This window comes from Choristoneura fumiferana, chromosome 10 (assembly GCF_025370935.1).
Source record: "Choristoneura fumiferana chromosome 10, NRCan_CFum_1, whole genome shotgun sequence".
Taxonomy (NCBI): Eukaryota; Metazoa; Arthropoda; class Insecta; order Lepidoptera; family Tortricidae; genus Choristoneura; species Choristoneura fumiferana.
In genome coordinates this window covers 8,292,151-8,312,781 of record NC_133481.1, presented here as the reverse complement: position 1 = coordinate 8,312,781, position 20,631 = coordinate 8,292,151, and the positions used below count along the sequence as shown (strand labels likewise).

Below are 20,631 nucleotides of genomic sequence, written 5' to 3'. Positions count from 1 at the left end.
TTTTACCACCACTACATTGTTATACTAGTTAACTGGCCAAAATTATTCTGGAATAAACAAACACCTGAAAACATTACTATGTTTAAAAGCTAGTACCAATTTTGTAGTTGATTGTAGACAGTCAAGTACCACGCAATATATTAATCATTAGGTACAATAATTTGGTTTACAAATGTATACTTAACAAGATCTTTGACATAATCGTAACTTATTATTTTTGTTAAAAATAAACTGATACGGAAAATGTTTACTTCAGGTCATTCTTTAAGAAAAGTTATGAGTTCATTACAATTTCACAAGAACAAACAGATACAAAACTAAGTAACTCTATAACAAAAATAGTTTTCTTTGGTCTTTCAATTATCAAATAAATATTATTGATAAAATAAATGCTTTTATTATTTTGAGAGTAAATTCATATCACAAGCCAAATGAATGTATTACTTAGACAGAAATTCAAATAATGATAAATATCACTCTATGTTAGAAAACCACTATAATGAATTCAATATTCTTTTTTATTATGAATAATGATATCTTTAGTTTTCTTAAAACCTTTAAAACCTTTTCGTGAAACGATTTTATTATAACACGCAGTAGCCAAAACAGAATTTAAGAAGCAGAAGTGGGTGCGATTGATCTCAAGAACACAATCGGATAAATATATTATTTAGTCGAAACGGAATGGTTAAATTATAACGTGCGCTAGTTAAGCCGAAGTAGTACTACATAGACATTTAATCTTTATCCCTTTGGCGATGAAAGATTACCTTAATTTAGATAAATAATAAAGAAATTCTATGGTTAAATAATTGGCACAGATAAGGTCATCTATTATAAAATCGAAATTAACGACATTGAAAAATCTAATTAATTAATAATATCATAATTGAAGATAGCATTGGCAGCCAGAAAATGTCACGACCTGAAGATAACTGATCATTATCACCAATTTAATTGACAAAGTCCATACTTCGCTATCCTTAGGAATATTATTTTTAACCTGGGTCAAAATATTCTCAATGAACAGTTGAAATCTGCCAGCGCCAAATTTATCATCATCATCAGCACACGGTAGACGTCCACTGTTGAACACGGGTCTCCCACTTAAAATGACAGAAATGCTTTAAAACTAATTAAAAACAATTAATTAATAATCTGCAAAAGTGCTTCGATTGAAATGCAAACCAATAACGCCACGATGGAACTGTTCACGGATCCAGCACTATCTGCAAATAAAATGATATTAATTAGCTTTTTTATATGTATTCTATATTAATTAAAGATAAACTTAACAAAACTAAGGACGCATTTCTTAATATCGATCTTGGAAATGGTCAAATTATAACTAGCAAGTACCTGGGGGATCGAGCTACGTATGGAGTTCTTTTTTTGTTTAATCGTGTTTTTTCTTAGAATATAAGAACGTCTTTAATAAGCGTTAAAAGAAAAATGTGAACTAAATAAATATGTAAATAAAAACAAAAATTAAGAAAACTACGTTACACCTGCCCGAGACAAAACACAGACCTTTAGTTTGCTAGTTCAACACTTAACCTCTAGACCTAACACTAAACCTCTAGACGTTGATGTCAAACTACCAAAATTTAGCACCTTATTGCGCTGGAAATTCAGCCTTAAGAAAAACACACTAAGGCCCACTTGCAGTAAACACATAAATCTCGAGCTAGCGTTAAGCTCAGTTTAGTAGTGTCAAATTGTATGGAACTGTCAAGCTTAAGCCTGGTTTAACTACTAAATCTAGATTTTTTTTCCCTGCAAGACGGCCTAAAACTTGAAAACTCGCGTTTTCCCAGAGATAAAACTAAGCTCAATCAAATCAAAAATCAAAATACTTTCTTTTCAATAACAATTTTTACATAACATTGTATAATGGCTGGAGCCTCCTTTTAAGCTTGATAAAGCCTAGTGTCAGGAGGCACCGCTCCTCCATAGTTATAGTCTGCATGTACAGTCAGCATCACAGTAAGCTAGATCAATTGTTCACCCCCAAAAACCAGAACATACCAAATTTCGTCAAAATAATTAAGTAGATCCGTTTCCGAGGGTTCTCTGTTTTTTTTCAAACTCACGTTTCCAAAATGTTTCATTTGCCAACCTAGGATTTTCTCTGTAAACTATATTTTTTTCGGAAATTTCATAAAACAAACCTAACCTAACCTACTCACTGTGTTTTATAAAAGCATAAAAAATACACCGAGAAAAAATTTTGGTTTCGGGGAAAATTAAGAGTTGGGAAATGAAACAGTTGGCAAACAATAATTCTGCAAAAAGCAGAACCCGGTTTCCAAGATCTTCGAAATATATAAATAAATATACTACAACAATTGCTTACAATATCAAATGCGTATATATTTCTTTGTTAGAGCAGCTAAATATTCGCAGAACTTCAGGAGAACGCTACGTGGAGTAATCTTCTTTAAACGAGTAATTCTTATATATTTATTTATTTCTTGGATCTCGGAAACAGCTCTATCTCGGCGTCGTATCTCTGGGAGAACACGTGCTTTCGAGTTCTAGCCCGAGTACAGTTCGGTCGCTTCGGTATTGTGTATTATGTATAAGAATGGTATGAGTCACTGTGTAGTGTAGACACCCGCCATAAAACGTTTTAAACTTGTTCGATTTTCACTTTTAATTAATACCCCACTTGGTATGGATTAATTATTAGTTACCGAAGTATCGCTAGAGGTATTGATTAATTAATAATTAGTGGTTAATTAATTTCATTTAGAAGGCAAATAATTCCCGCGCATCTTTATACAAAATATATATATTTTAATATATTTTAACAAAATATGTAAAACACTGCCGGCAGTAAATGCATTTAGTAACAATGAACTTCACATGGTTAAAATACCTCTCCTTACAGTCGGGTAAGAAGTGGTCCAAAATAATTCGTGCAATATTAACTCGTGGTTCTTTGGCCGCCTTTATATGTTTTATGAACTTGACTGTCACAATGCCTTGTGTTTATATTAGGGTTATTAATACGAAAACCCAGGTCTTACCAGTTTTTTTTGACGTCAGAGACCAAGGCTCCATATCTTTGGCAGTTTCTTCGAGCTGAATCTTAATAGTGCTGGTACACGGTTTCTCGGTGGTCTTGATGTAGTGTTGCGTCGTGGTCTCTATTAGCTTAAACCCTTGTTGTTGGAGCATGTGGTATCGGAATACCGTCTCTTTGTGGTACAAAGGCGGTATCGTAGCTTGGCACTAAAACAAAATTGGTAGTAGGTACTAGTGACTCGGTAAAATACACAAGGAAATAATAATAATATTTTTAAGTGATTTATGCAACGTTAATTTAATATCTCCAAGGCACTATTGGAATAACTCTTACTGTTTAAAAGATAATAAAAAATTAGGATAGTTAATTATGCGCAGTAAAGGTTTTCATGTAATTTTTAGGGTTCCTTATTTTAACGTCCTTTAGCAAAACAAGGGTTAAAAATGTGAGTTTTTTAATGCCTCTCCTATGTGTCAAGCCAATGTCACTAGAAAAGTTTATAAATTTTACAATTTGACGTTTATAATGACCATCTCCCCACGCTAATAAAACATTTAACATTTTAATTTAACATTTATCTACTAACGATTTGGCCGAAAAGTTAATTACCACGTAGTTTCTATCAATGAACTGGGGGGCTACTACGTAGTTCGAAAATAATATAAGCGTCAGCGGGACGGCAAGATACGAAGTTAGAATTTTGCCCTTCGTAGTACAGGGCCTGAGCCGTCTGTTGTAGTTAACGGAAATCAAGATAAACACGGTGTATTTAGGTATTCACCATCTCTTTCGACCCTCATCCTATACTGTGCGATATAAAGAAATGGTGACGACGACGGTAACGATTGTGATTTCAAGTGCGTTTGACAATAAGGCCTCAGTATTATGAATGTAATTGATAACATTGAAATTCGGACATCACACAAAAGACAATTATTCAACCAACCAACTAGATCCAAAATCCAAGATCAATCGAAATCGCGTGGACGTCCCAAAACTACACTAATATTATAAATGCGAACGTTTGTAAGTCTGCTTGTTTGTTTGCTTTTTTGTTTGTAACTTCATCACGTCTAAACCACTGAACCGATTTTGATGAAAGTCGGTATACAGATAGTTTGAGTCCAGGTAGCAGGACAGCTTTTGTGCCGAAAAATTGCGTAGTTCCCCCGGGATAGCCATGTATAATAAGTTTTTACGTTCTTTGAACTTCAAACAATTTTTCAATCATATGAGAGACCCGCCACCTGCTGCAGATTCTTTCGAGAAGACACTGGCTATTGCATAATTATTTACATTTAATTGCATTAAAATCATTTTTTTAATCATCTTCATCATCTTTAACATCATCATCATCATCTACGTAATCTTCATCATCATCTACATCATCATCATCGTCATCTCCATCATCATCATCTACATCATCATCATCATCTACATCAGATGTATCATTTATATATATTATGTAGATACATCATCTCCATCATCATCATCCACATCATCGCCATCATCTACATCAGATGTATCATTTATATCTATTATGTAGATACATCATCTACATCATCATCATCTTTTTTTATTTCCTCGCAGTTGTCGTGAAAAGCACAATGTTTAGTCTCGGCCAAAAGTGAAGTAGATGAACTCGTATTATTGAAAGCCTCCTCTTCGCGTCAGCCTTCGAACTAACTCGTTCTATATATCTATTGCTTACTTTCCGGCCTTTACAACAATGTACTATAAGTTACCGTTAGAGTCATGACTCCGTGCTGAAAATGGTTAGAGCGGACCCCAAAGCTGAGCTCCAGCGTGGTATCAGTGGCGTCGCTTGGCTGCACTGACCGCAGGTCCCACGGCCCGCGCACGTGGTACACTGGCGCTTCCTTTCCGTTCACCAGCCACTTGAGCTCGGCTTTGGGCCGGGCGCCCAGGGACGAGCAGTTGAGCTCCAAGGGCTCGTTGACTCTGTACTGGTCCCGAAGACCCGTCACTTGCGGTTCTGATTTCGGTAGAACTGGAATTGTACAAAGTTCTAAACAGTGAAAATAGGAATTAAGACAACAAACTGGTGTTATGGTGCGTCGGCGATTTCTACCCCCAGAGACACATTACTTATCATGAGGTCTTTCTATTCATGTGAGTAAGAAGGTCAATATCACTTTTTTTTTATTTGTGTCTGATAAAGGCAAATGGCAAGAAGACAAATAAAGACAACCGAACATTAAACTAACAGAAGTTTTAACAAGAGTCTTAAGAGTCGTGGAATTTTCCGGGGTAAAAACTATTTTTTGTTCCACCTGTCTCCATAGTTATTAAATTTCATCTAAATCGGTCCTTCAGTTTAAGCGTGAAGAAATAATAGACAGTCAGAGTTACTTTCGCGTTAATAATAATAATAGGTATTATAGTAAATAAGCCCAGCAGTGGGACGTATATAGGCTGGGATGATGGATGATGATGATGATAGTAAATAATAGGGATCCTTCGCGTGTTCACATTAATTATTAAGTTCAGGTGCATGGAGAGTTATTAAGAGTTAATCTCATGAACGAAAACAAATGTCTCTCACGATGAACGGAAATGTGTCCCTTGGCAGAGATCTGCTTGAAGCCAGGCGCTTCGCAGATGACTTCGCAGCGGTACTCGCCCTCTGAGTCGCTGATCATGTGTACCAGCGTGACAGTTGTCCGGTCGGAACGCTCCAACTGCAAAGAACGAACGACAACCTTTAAAAAAAGTTTCATAATAATTTCACACGAGTTTTTAATGCGTACTTAATTTTGTACAGTCACTCATAAACACTTCTTTATCTTTTACACATATCATCATGTCAGCCGAAAGACGTCCTATGTAACTAACTAATAACTATCTCTATACCAAAAAAAATCACGTCGATCCGTCGCTCCGTTTCGACGTGAAAGACGGACAAACATACAAACATACTAACACACACACTTTCGCATTTATAATATTAGTATGGATAAACTAATCTTGCAACAAGAACTGGACGTCAAAAATGGCGCTAAATGAAAACTTTTAAAGTCCATGGTTTTTTTTAAATTCAGAGACAAATTAGACACGGCCCCAACTCTCATATCGTTCGATATCAAGCAACGTTCGAGATTATTTAAAAATTGACGTTTCGATTGCGCATAAAACGTCATCTCGACATTCTCGACTGATATTAGAATTGGGGTCCAATGATAGATGTTCGAAATTTGAATGTCAATAAAGTTGGTTTGCAATCGTAGTTTGCGATTTTATTATTAAACACAGACAAGTTTGAAACGAAACCGTTTATGCTGGTCATAATTTCCGGTTTTTGAGCGCATTTATGATATCTGTGTAGATAAAGATTCTTATAACATGTCATGCGCACAGCTTTCCCTTTGTCGTTTTACCAACGTCAGGACTCTGTATATTATTATAATGTCTGCGAGTAAAAGGAACAAGTTGTAATTGTCTGCCGAGCGCTTAAACCAAGCGCATAGCGCAACGATGAGTCTGCAGCAATCTGCAATTTTTCGGCACAAAAGCTATCCTGCTACCTGGACTCAAAATATCTCTATACCGAATTTCATCAAAATCGGTTCAGCGGTTTAGACGTGATGAAGCAACAAGCAAACAAACAGACTTACAAACGTTCGCATTTATAATATTAGTGGGATAAAAAAATTCTTCCGGCCTTGTCCCGTTTCTAATCGGGGTCGGATCTGTTAACCTCTTTTTGTTCCTTCTCTAGAGAGGTCGCTTCTGGTTCGCTATTGGGACTATTTTACTAAGTAGTAGTTAGTTAGGTCCTTCATAACTACTGCCGTCCATGTTGTTTTGGGACGTCCACACGATTTCGATTGATCTTGGATTTTGGTTCTAGTTGGTTGGTTGATTGCTGTCTTTTGTGTGATGTCCGAATTTTAAGGATATCAATTACATTCATAATACTGAGGCATTATTATCAAATGCACTTGAAATCACAATCGTTTTCACCTTTTCTATAAGTCGCACAGTATAGGATGCCCCCCACCCGTCCAAGCGCTCGACACGCTAATGCTCAGTAGATGCCACCCTGCTGTAACCTCTATTGCTAATGACATAAAGTTAAAGACAGCAACTATCAGGACAGTGACGAGCACTAGTACATTTACCTTAATTCCTGGGCATCCTCATGGGAATTTAGTGAAAATCCCGGAATTACTATTCAACTGCCAGACCTAATGGTTCACGCAACCAAAAGGCAAAAGGCAAAAACGCAAAAGGCTAGTACTCCGTACATTTCTTCCTTTTAATCTAATTTATAATTTATAGCTAATTAATTAGGTACGAGTTTACTTTGTCGCATTAATACGTCCGTCAATTTTATATGACAAGGTACAGTGATAGTACACAATGTATTTCCATCGGGAAAAGTCGGAATACGACGGCACCTCAAGTGTCAATCAGTTATTGTATTAAATGAGTGATATTTCAAAGCCATTAATACGGAACTTTATTATTTAGTGTCACTTGTTAAAACGGCTTTACGATGGGTATTGAAGGTAATTAAGAGAGCACGATAAATAAGAAGTTTACTGACAAAACACGATGGAAAACCATTATGTATTACATCTGTATAATACTTTAGTTGCTACCCTTATTTATACGACACTTTTGACACGTTACTCGAGTTGTTAGAGTTTTTAAATGAATGTCCGGTCAACGTGACAATAACTAAATTTCACGCTTGTCAACTCTGTTTACCCCTGGGTAGCGGCTCTGACAATTGCTTTGACCTACTTAGTTCCGTATTTGTTGTAGATACTAACTATACATTTTCAATATATAAATGGAAAAAGTGTAATTAGCAAGTAAGTAATTGGTATATTATTTTTTGACCTATTCCGTAGGTTAGAGTTCCAATAACTACAAAGATGTATACTTAGGTAAGTAGATTGATATAGTGGAATATGTTTTGAAAATACGATTAGATTCAAATCCAGTATGTTGATAGTTATACCTCTACTATTAATCGAGATCTAGATCTATTTGAGACATTTAATGGGAAAAATGCAAACCATGTAGTCCGTCAAGAAAAAGTAGGTAATAAAGGGTCGGAAAATGGAACTAAAATTGTGTCATATTTTAGCACAATACGTCAAAATTTGTCAGTTTCGAAAAGAGTTTCGATGAAAGATACCTATTTCATTTTCTACCCTTTATCGCGCGCCCCTCTTTACATGTAGTACTTCTTCTCTCCTTATGGACTATGGGCTGAAAACTTTGAAATGCATTCACTCATTCAAAGGTCGTACAGGCCTAACTTATTTTTTCCTGATTACAGTGCGGGTTGCAGCAGCGCAAAATAATCATATTCATAAAAGGACCATGAATAGTAGTAATCATTTGCTCTTAAATATTTATACTTATTACGCCACAACCCGAAGATCAAAAATCAAAATTAAAAACTGCTATAACATTTTGCAATCAATTTTAATTACGAGTAAATAGTGCAAAAATACCTACATTTAAGATAAAATAAATAAATATCACGGGACAATTCACACCAATTGACCTAGTCCCAAAGTAAGCTTAGCAAAGCTTGTGTTATGGGTACTAAGCAACGGATAAATATAATTATATAGATAGATACATACTTACTTAAATACATATTAAACACCCAAGACCCGAGAATAAACATTCGTATTTTTCATACAAATCTGCCCCGACACGGGAATCAACCCGGGACCTCAAGCTTCGTAGTCAGGTTCTCTAACCACTAGGCCATCTGGTCGTCAAGATGATGGTGACCGAGATTGAAATAAATAAAATGTTGAATAAAAAAAAGGTTGCTTCATAATTAGCAGCAATTATTTCAATTGCTTATTTAATAGGTACAAGCTGTTGCCCGTGACTCCGTCTGCGAAGAATTCGTGTATCTGAGAGAACTGTGCGATTTTCCGGGATATAAACTATTGTGTCCTTCTCAGGACCTAAGTTGTCTTAATACCCAATTTCATCTATATCAGTTCAGCTTTTTAAGCGTGAAGAGGTATACCGGACAGATAGACAAACCGAGTTATTTTCAGATTAAGGTATAATCATAATAAGGATGTTCTTAACATTAGCCAGTTACATTTTTTTAACAATGCCATAAGGTACAAAGATTTTTTCGCGACCGGTTCTAATATTCCTTCATAGAAAGCCATAATAGAGATATCTCTCTGCATGAAAACGTTGGTTGTGTCTGGGGACCCAAGTCCGAAGGACGAGCCGGAAGTTGTATTTGTGCGTTCGTGTTCAAAAAGCCTTGACAGCATTAGAACTAGGGGCCGATTTTTGAATTCTTACCCAGTAAAAAGCCATTGGTAAAAGATTAAATTCTGTGTACTGTTACAAAATTAGCGGTTGAATTAAATTTTTACTATCTAGGTATTATCTAGGTACTAGGTACTCGTATTTCAAATAGGTACAACATACATTTTCTCACGTAGACCAAAATTGTATTGGAGCTGTTCATATGATTTTGAAAATCGACCCTAAATATTGATAACAATGACTAAATGTTAGTTTGTCTATTTGAAACTAGATGGCGCTAAAAGTCGCTAAGCTGTCGGGGGAGGTCCTCAGAATGCTAATTTGGTTGCTTGTTTACTTTCAAGTTTCAACTCACATCAACGGACACTCCTTTCTCCGTGAAGGCCTGAGTGCCGTTAGTAACAGGCTGGTACCGGTAGAACTCCCGGTCATCCTTGAACCACTTGACAGCATAAAGGTGCTGCTTTCCCAGCTCGTACTTGCAACTGAGGACGGCTTCCGAGCCCTCGGCAACATGCGACGGGATCCGCAAGTCCCGTATCCGAAGACATGTTACTGCACCTAAAATAAAATGTAAGGGTGATGTTCATTTCTTATGGCAAACTTTTGAACAAACAGTATGTTCATTTCATGGTCCTATGCGCAAATGAGTCTGATAAAAAAACAAAATTTATTTAGGTATTTTACTCTGCCATGCGCATTAGGTTTGGAACATACTGCATAGGTTCTTAGTCCAGCACGGCGTACTGGTTGATTTAAAATACACTTTATAAAATGTATATATGTGACTGGCTAGTTGGCGCTAGTACCTATCGTGAGGTCTGTATGACTTTGATATTGTGTCACGTTCGGGATTGGTTTATAACTAAATTAGCCAATCAGAAGCAAGACCTCAAACGGATCCCAGGATACTAACGCCATCTAGCGAAGCGACATTCCACCTGTCAGAAAAACCTCATTAAGAGCCACTTGCCCGGTCCAGGGTAAAAAAATTAAACCCTTAGCCCTGAGTTAGGGCCATCAAACATTCACTTTACTTTTCATACATTTTGACACTCTTAACTCTGGATTAACAGTCAACTTGGTAGTTTATAGCTGATCCTGGTCTGCTAATCCCTCCTAAAACTTTAATGCTTACCTTCTATTCGACAGTATGCTTAACTGCCGACCTTGTTGGTGACTCCAGTCAACCATCATAGCTATAAGCCTGTAGTCGCCTTTGCTGCTTTTAAAAGCACAAAGCGAGGTTGGGTAGTTCAAGCCTGAAGAGCTTACGGCCCAAACATGACTATGCGCGGTCGGTAGTATTTTTCTGTTTACCGCGTGTGCTGCTCGGTACCCACTGTGCGGCATGCGTTTCCGCCGCGTAAATAACAGAGAAAACCGTATTCGTGGCTGAGCCGTTGAACGTTCTTGCCAGAGGCTTTCATGAAGGCTCGATATATTTGGGCCGTTTTTTGAAGCACCCAAAGGCACGGCTCTTTTCCAAATAATTTCATATCGATTCACCTCTTAATCAAGGTATAACTGCTTTAAAAATCATAAAACTTGGACGCTTATTGTTTAATGTTTTCCTTCGTTCGTTTAGGGTAACAAGCAAGTAAATTAAACCAGTAAGCGTCCTCTTATCCTTTAAAATATGCGCAACAAATTGAGTGCTCTTTATGTGATGGTAACATCTTTTACCCACTCCTTTGTCTTTTATCCTTAAGTGACAAAATTCCTGTTTCCGCTCTCGTTATTACAAATCGCGATTTACAGGCAATAAAACGTGAGATGATTGTTAAACGTGTTTATTCTTTGGAGGATCGCGAAGTCTCGAGCGAGCGCTTTTCATGCAACATTCGTCTTTCTTTATACTGTTTAGGTGTTTATGTTGCGATCGGGACGCCCCTGTCGAAGCCGAGCGTGGCCGAGCCACAAGGGGCCGCTATCTCAGCACTGTACGTGTGCTATCGACAAGCATTTTTGGGGGAGATTAAAGCTTGCAGGAAAGTGTATAAACATGGGACATCGGATCAATTGACCGATTACTGGAACTGTTAGCTAAAAATCAATGTTAATGCCAGTTTCTCTCTCTCTATCTTTCATGAAGATCTTTCGTCGAAAACGTCTAAAAAGTACCTACCTTTTTTTAATAGCCGTTTCCATTATTTACGATTACTATTTTTAGGCCTTCTCTTACTATTGACTAAAGAGTTCACTTTTTACTGTCAAAATAATTAGACGAGTTAGTATTAGTAAATACGTAAAAGAAACATAATCATGATCTCACCTCCCACTGACATAAATACTAACACACTTAACAACTGAACCGCACGCATCTTCCCTCTCAGCCGATTCTAACCTAGTCAACACAGGGGTCTCACTTCACTCAAAAGTGTTTTTCTCACTACGCAGCACATCACCGTTCTCAGTCACTACACTCCAATATAAATTACCCACTTATAAATCGACCATAAATAACGATAAAGCGAACTTTGAAGTCGGATAAAATTTGCCGTTTGTGGCGGTATCGAAATAGGCCAGCAAAATTCCGGCGACTCGGCTAAATTTAAATCTCGTCGCGATGTCTCGCGCACGCGCATTGGATGATTGGGAAGATTTCACACATGTGCCTTGTCGCAAGCTGGACAATCAAAATACATATTTTTAATTTCATAATGTTGACTGAGATCTGTTCAGCGAGAGAGACTGATCTCGGTCGTGGTAAAGATTTGATTGCGTGGTAAAGTAATTAAGTGTGTAGTCGAAAATGAACTTGCTTAACGCACTTATCTTAATTTATTTATGTTTTTGCATACGTTGGTAGTTGTGATAATAGGCCATGAGATCATATTCTTATGCCACATATGCGATGATCAGCAAAAGTAATTAAATAATAGAGTGGTAATATGGATTTTAAGTGTTAGGTTTCTCACCGCACTAGGATCAGTTTTTCGTTTTATATGGAACACAGCCATTTAAGTTATAAGAACTATGATGTTTTTAAATAAATACACTAGTGAGTGTACATTATTGTCACGTAAATCATATTGACTCAACGTCTACGTCAATTACATCGATCATGTTATTTAAGTGCTTACTCAACTCTGGTGTCCTGCTCGAGTCGGCCCACAGGACTTCCAAGGACTGCCTAATCGTAGTGCAATAACCACCGTAGCAATTTGAAGATGGATTTTTTTCAAACAAATTGTATAATTGTTGAACAACATACCTATATCAATCTGTTCTCGATGACGTTAAATTTAGTAATCTTATAAAATACATTTTTGGGGTCCAGATTGTCACCGAATTTGTAAAAACAAAAAGTTATGCGTGGTCATACATAAATAAAGAAAAAATATATATGCTGACTTGAGATAACCTCCTGCCACAGAGTACCTTTTTTATTCGTCGGTTAAAAGCAAACGTCACGGCCGAATTCCATGCATTTTATCCGCTCACGCTAAGCTGTTAAAATCTCAACCTTTTCATTAAAAGTAATATAGTACAACCACCTACCTACACATTTGTATTTGAATCTGGCCCCATATCCGTAACGGTTGTATCAAAAGGTACCTGAACTGGAACAAAGGTCTCGAGACCTGAATTAATGTGGATTTGCGGTCCATTCACACAGTGCTGGGTACACTCGGACAAATAAGTTTATTTGCGAACATTTAATATTCGCTTCGGGCCCGCGTTAATTAAGCTGGGGGTAGGACCAAATTGGCCCCTCTACCTTCTCTATGAGTGATCTCCTGCCCCGGTTTCGGAAATGGGGATGAAACGTCATTGGAATACCCGGAACAATGCTTTGCAATAGTTGCTCGTAATTATTACAATCTGTACATAGATACCTACTCTCAATTCGTGTATTTGATATCTAAAATGATGTTGGCATACTTTTACGGGATATTGAGCACGATTACCTACGATAAGCACATCAAATTAAATTAGCACGTCAAAAATTCAATTAACTGTGAATCATAAAAAAAATGTTAAGTATATAATATAATGAATTCAATTTTATCTGTTAGAGGTTTTTGTTTTGGCGACTCTACCGCTATCTGCAGCATAGGTATGTACATAGGTACGCGTTGGAAACTTAATTTTTACATCGCTTCGCTTTTTTATCATTTGGTGTGAATTAGAAACTTATAATTTTTTTATTTTGACGACCAGATGGCCCAGTGGTTAGAGAACCTGACTACGAAGCTTGAGGTCCCGGGTTCGATTCCCGTGTCGGGGCAGATATTTGTATGAAAAGTACGAATGTTTAATCTCGGGTCTTGGGTGTTTAATATGTATTTAGGTATGTATCTATCTATATAATTATATTCTTCCGTTGCTTAGTACCCATAACACAAGTTTTGTTAAGGTTACTTTGGGACTAGGTCAATATTGGTGTGAAATGTCCCGTGATATTTATTTATTATTATTTATTTAATAGTTCGGAGCAAATGCTCCTCGGAAATTGACAAAAGCTTAAAAAAACCTAATGCAAATTCATCAAAAGTAAATCTAGTGTTATAAGTAAAGTCTAGGGTTCTAAGTAAAAGGGTGAAATTAAAAACCAGCGCTGTGGCTTGCCGTAGCATCATGCTGAGTGAGCCTTTGCTCGTTCTTTGCGGCATTTTATGCTACCTTATAACATAAAAGTTAAGTTGTTGAATGTTTTTTTTTCTTTCTTTTCTTATAACTTACTACGAAAAATTACAAAATAATATTTTATAATCACGCATATATATATTTTTTTATTATTATTATTTATTTTTATCTTACAATATTGTGTCAAAAAAATCATTTATTCAGTAAATAGGCCGCAATGGGCACTTTAAACGTCATTTTTTAAACTACCAGCGCTTTCGGAAAGACCATCATTGCCAAGAAGAATTCGCCGCAAGAAACTTGGCAGAAAGTCATTTTGTACAATAAATACTATCTAACATTATTATTATTATTATTCACGCATGTGTGAAGTTTTACAAACTACTATTATCAGTTCTAGGGACGTGGTCCTTGACTGTTGGCATCTTAGAGATGCTCAGAGTCACGCAACGAGCCATGGAAAAGAGCTATGCTTGGAATTTCTTGCGCGATAGAACCTGGAATAGGGAAATTCGTGGGCGGGCCACTCGGGGCCACATCGCTCAAAGAACAGATAACCGGTGGAAGAGTAAAGTCCTCGAATGGCGACCACGAACCGGAAGACGAAGCGTTGGCCAGCCTCCACTAGGTGGACTCGTCAGTCCACCTGGCATCGCGAGAGTTGCTGGCAACCGGTGGATGCAAGTGGCGAGTTGTCCTTCATTGTGGCATTCTATAGGGAAGGCCTTTGTTCAGCAGTGGGCGCTTTCCGGCTGATAATGATGATTTTCAGTTGAATTAGAAGAAATGTCAATTCGGTGTCATTTGTATCCACCGAAATTACTATCATGAAGTCTTTTGAGGATTACTGCTAAACTATTAGCGGAATAATTCACCGGATTTTACCCAGAAATCGCAATAAAATACTGCTTCAAACGTTATTGACAATGTAAAGTTCTAAATTAATATTCCAATGAAATGATTTTCAATGAGAACCAAAATACGTTTGGTCAGAGATTTACGTTGCCGGACTTCTCAATTTTGAGTTAGATACGAGTACTGCATATCCACGCCGTTTGAAATCAAAGGCCAATTAACATTTTTTATAAAGTTATTAGAAACACAGCGGCAGAATTGTCGATTTTCGAGATATTAGCCGGTATATGAATACCCTTTTATAACAGCAAATTCGGAAAGGCAATGCCTTGCCGTATTTTAATATTTTCTTTATTTATTTTGTTACAAAGTGCTTTAAAAAAATCTAAAAAATTCTCTAACATACGCCATTATGATAATATTCGTGAAATAATCAAAAAGTCGAAATAATTATGATAGACTTAATATACGTGTTATTGTTTAGGGTAAGACATTTTTACTTTAGTTACCTTGTAGTAGGTCAATGGTTTAATCTGGCTGGCCTTGCTATCAAGAAGTAGTTATCACTGGCAATTTATTTATGCATATGCCTGCGTTTTGATACAAACACTTTTAATTTAGTTAATTTTACTTTCACTTTTAGATTTTTTTATAAAGTGGTGCGACTTTATTAAATGAAAATAAGCTAACATTTTTAGCAACATCAAAACAGGCAGTATCTATTAAATATTAGATCTTCTAATGCTCACTTTTTTCCTGTTCATACCTAACCTAACCTAACGATTTTTACTTAAACAGGTGAAGGTGTTGCTTAAACTGAACAACTTTCTCCAAGGAACATAGGCCGTTCAGTTTAAACAACACTATCACCTATTTAAGTAAAGGATCATCGTTAGGTTCCACCCTGTATAACTTAATGTGTAACGTACTTGATCGAAGAAAGGCATAAGTACATAAATAGTAAAGCAAACTCGTACGGAAATCAACTCTCGTCGCTTTCAACCGCAAGATGCCCTAAGAAAGTTAGGAACTTTCTAGAAGGCATCTTAACAGCCGAATCGTTTTTGCACAGAATAAATCTCAATGAGCGAATCTCTGGCGGTCCTCACACTACGCGAGTCAGGGAATGAATGAATGATTAAACGTGGGTGTTGTTCATTTGTTTTCACTTTGGCCCGGACAGTAGTGCGGTTGGCGGTGTAGTAAAGGAGAATTACGTGGCCCGCGGGACTGGGCGCGAGTAAATCATCATTAGAGTCGTGCGGTCGAGGGACAAGCCTCGTCTTTATAAAAGATTCAACTTAATACAAACGAGAAGGACGAGTAATGGCCGACTTCTTCCAAGTTTCTCTAAAATTTGGACTCCAATTAGAAGCATATTGTCCCGACTTAACTATTTTAAATGAAACAATCACTGAACTAAAAGAATTTCTTTGATCACCCGTGACCTTATGATAGCTAAGTTTATGCAAGATAGGCGTGTTCATGCAGTTCCTCCACCTCCGCACTGTAAGAACACACAGACATCACACAAACCCATCTATCACCACCACACTACACTGACGCGTTTCGAACTCAACCAGAGCTCATCTTCAGAGCAACACAACCATGCTACCAAATGTTAGACTCAAAGCAAAGTGAGCAAAGAAATTCTTTTAGTTCATTGATATGGACCTCCGCAAAGTAACGCCTGCTTCAATAAATTATTTGAAAGGATCACTTTTTGCCTATAAACTCCAGTCCGTAATAAGTAGGTACAGCAATCAATCAGCTTTCAATTAAAAAGTGTAAATTTTTAAGGCGCTTAATGGAAAAACATTAGGCTAATACATTTATGGTTGTTATTTTAATTTCCAATCGATTAAAATGAAGAAGTAAAAAAGGCGCACAAAGGTGCTTCATAAAGGTGTTTCATAAAGATAAAATTAATAAATAAGTATTCCGCCGGAAGTAAAGAAATAGTCATAAATTTTGTGATTTCATTAACCAATGCAATATATCATGCAGTAAATGTCTGAAAATTATAAGGTCTTAGCGGAAAATGTTTTATTGCCAGTCCCGGAGCGGGAGCAAATGGGCTGTAAGAGATGCGTCGGTGGTTCCACCCGCGTTACTCCTCGATAAATATCAAATAGAGAAACACGTACTCAGTCCCGCGTGAAGTATCGAATCACCCGTTATTTGAGCATTGCGTCTCATAAAATCTAACTTAGAGGTTGTGGACAATTTAGTACGAAACCCTGATGCTTTTCTTTTTTTTTAGGCGTGTGTTCTCACTGATCTATTCAATTTAAGTTCCTAGGTGAATCGTATTTCGAAGACGGAGAAGAACAAAACTCAAAGTTACGTTTATGAGTAATTTTAAAGTCGCGTTTAGTTAGGTTTCTATACTCGTACACAGTTTTCTCCTCGGAAATTAATTATCCCACGTCCCGCCGTCACGAGTCTAACTCGTGTCCCGTGGTGTGTGGTTGTCTATTCCTTAATAATAGTCTACATAATTGACCACATCACCCAACAAGTTTCTGCGGATTTCGGTTATGAAATTGTCCCCTAACTTGTACAAGAATAGTGCCAATTTCGGGGCTACTCCCACAAATTATCCGTGTGATTTAGTGCGATGTAGGTCAGGTTCAGGTAGGCGCCGAGTTTGTTGGAAACTTTAAATACAGGACGTTTATGAAACTGTCGGCTGCGAAAGTTTAGTTAATCAGACGCGGTGAGCCGGCGGGTCAAACTAGTTTAGAGTTTTCTCCGCTATCCCCGGAGACAGGACAATGTGGGGGTATTTTAAAATTATTTCATTTACATAGGTTAATTGGCAATCCGTGTTTAATCTCGTGACGCTGAACCGTTTAATTAAATCACTCGTAGGCTAAAAGCGCGAAACGGCCAGATTGCTATTAATGAAGTTCTTAAAGTGGCCGGGAATAAGTACCTAGTGATCAACACGCCATTTTAACGCTATTTAGACCCTCATTCCACTACCACCACTATGCTTGTGGGCTCTACCTCAAAGTCGCTTTAATTGTTCTGAGTACGTTTCACGAAAATTATCTCTTACGTATTTAGCGTTAAGTATGTGCAATACAATAAAATGCGTAGAGTACATTTATATCTATCTTATTTTGAAGAGCTTTATCTGGCTTTATGAACAGCTTTTATTTAAAAAAAAATTAAACTTATTAAAATATGTAAGTTGTTCAGTTATGGTGTTGCTTACCTTGCTTATCTATATATGTACAGTCAGCAACAAAGATATGAATACAGCCAAACTGCAAAAAATATGCTTTCACAACCTTAATGTTCAGGCAATAAAGTGCTGTATACATATTTTTGGCACTTAGGCTGTATTCATATCTGTGTTGCTGAGTGTACCTACCTGTGTTTTCTGCACTACTTACAATGTGTTGCTGTTCTGCTTTGTATTGTATTTGTTGCTTAGGTAGATACTTTTTTCATCTAGATTAAGTTCTTAAATATTGTCAGTATTTTATATCGTTTTTAACCAACTTTAAAAAGAGGAGGAGGTTATCAATTTCTAAATATCTATTATTATATTGAACTACGGCGATAGTAAGCCTATCCTGGCATATGGTGTGAAGTTGGGTGAATTAAAAGCTAAAGGTTAGTAAAAAAAGTTCAAACCATTTTATATCGGTATCTTAAGTTAAATCGATCGAAGTGCGAGCTCGAGTCGAATATCCCCATCGCATGTGTTGGGGTTATTTCGGGAGAGGTTGCGAGCGATGCGGGCGCAGTAAGGCGACACTCGTAGATATTCATTACGGCGTGATCTCGTTACTGCTGAAAGTAAATTTTGTCCGTAAACTGCGTCCTGCAAACTTCACAATGAATTGGAACGGTGGCACAAAGTTATTTATCTCCGGCTTTCCCAGACTCGGCTGTACCAGATGTCTATAAAATTTGTGTCAAGTTTAAAATTGTCACGTTGAATCCGTGAATTTCTTTGTAAATTTCAGCTCTGGAGCTAAATTTAAATTTAGTTCTTAGCTATTTGCAAGATGTTAATAAAACTTTTGCGTACATTCATACTGCGCCGTGGGAGCGGGTAGTAGAATACAGACGACTTGGTGCAATTAAGGTACCAAGAGACTCATATTTATTATTAATCATATATTTATAATTTCCGGTTGCAAATGATGCGGCTAAAATGTGCTTTATACCCCAGTCACCTAACACCTTTGCATAAATAAAAAGTTTTTTTTTAAATGAACTTAAAAAAAGGCTTCATATTTTCAACAGTAAAAATTAAAATATAATTACGATAGTGGCATAAAAAATAAAGTATAGTTAAGGTTTAGGTATATCTTTTTAACGTGTCTTGAGACTTAATGTATATATTTTTGCTACTAATGTTATATCGGTTTATCAAAATACGTACCTACCTAATTTCCAATCATATTAAAAGAAATGATAATTATTTAAAATCCATTTTATTGATAATATATGTGACTTTAAATCTTATTTTATTTTTTTCCTAATTGAAATTAGACGTATTACGAAATAATCACTTTAGTGTTTATTTTAAAATTTCCTGTTAGATATATTGGTGGATTCAGCTTGCGGGTCTAAAAACTGAATTATTCAAACACAGTTGGACAATAAATTTAATAATCATTTTTGCTAAAAAAAATCACCTATTTTAGGGTAAGTACGATTTTTTTTACCATCTTTCACAACCAAATTTTGGTGGATTCGAAAATATAGGTACTTAAAATTACACGTAAAAGCCGTATACAAAAAATTAGCCTTATATCGAATTATTTCCAAAAAAACTGTAGAATCAAATATAGAATAGGGAGCGTAACTTTGGTGCGGGTGACGTCATTATGACGTGAAGTCACATATAGGATGTTTTTATAACAAAATTACAATACTGCAATGATGCTAATGACTCTTTAATTTAGTGGTGATGAACATTTAAAATACCATGTGAATAAAATATTTTACTGGGTAATCTTATTGTAACAAAAAATATTCGTTTTTATTTAAGTAACGGTGTCTCTTAGCACAGGTATTTTTTACTTAAAAAGAGGCACCAGCGGTAATGTAATAATGTACCCTCAAGAAATTGAATAAATGTTTTTTTTTTTTTTTTTTATTTACATAAATAAATTTCACTTGTACACTCAGGGGGCAATATAACTCTCGAATCTACCGCCAGTTACAAATTGGCGTTGTACTGGTCATAATCTTAATAACCGCACATGGAGCAAAATATTGTTGAAGGTCAAAACCTTTCTTCAAGTAAATCATTTCTTTTATGTGATGATTTTTATTGTGAATGATTTTAGAAATAGTTCTTTGCGTAAAACTTGGCAATTCCAAATCCCAAAACTATCCATGAAAATTGACTGCGTTTTATCTGACATTGATTATATCAGTAAACTAAAGAGGTCTGGATAAAAATACTCTGTATTTAGCTTCACGTCATATACGTGTATCATCGGCACCAAAGTTACGCTCCCTGATGACCAGGCTACTAAAAATGTAAGCGCCTTAATGCTATTCGAGCAGATGTTGGCCGTTTGCGCCAGTCTGGTGAAACAATTGATTTTCTGTTAGGAGCCACTGTCGAGTGCGCGATTGGATTAAAGTTTATTTTAGGGCAGCGGATCGGAGAAATGGAACCAGTTTGTTTTGACTACGTACACTAAATAAACATCGATGCTAATAGTTGGAAGGATATTGGACCCTCGCTATCTCCCCTTTGGTGAGCAACAATAGCGTGAGCCATTTCCAGGCATTTCCCATTTAAATTTGTTCCCTCGGTTACGTTATCGACAGGGGTTGCCGAGACACGGGGGCTGGTGACTCACTGCGGCCCGCGTCGCACTCGC

The 20,631-nt window shown here is 36.6% G+C and overlaps 1 protein-coding gene across 1 annotated transcript; it reads right to left on the bottom strand.

The window, feature by feature from the left end:
* Window positions 1–514: 514 nt before the first annotated feature.
* On the bottom strand, window positions 515–12,038 carry LOC141432014 (uncharacterized). Its single transcript, XM_074093372.1, has 6 exons — window positions 11,595–12,038; window positions 9,675–9,880; window positions 5,598–5,733; window positions 4,777–5,042; window positions 3,033–3,237; window positions 515–1,229 (listed from the first exon to the last, which is right to left on the bottom strand). The coding sequence occupies exons 1-6, from the start codon at window positions 11,641–11,643 to the stop codon at window positions 1,147–1,149; spliced, it is 945 nt and encodes a 314-aa protein (XP_073949473.1). The 5' UTR covers window positions 11,644–12,038; the 3' UTR covers window positions 515–1,146.
* Between the last annotated feature and the right edge of the window lie 8,593 nt (window positions 12,039–20,631).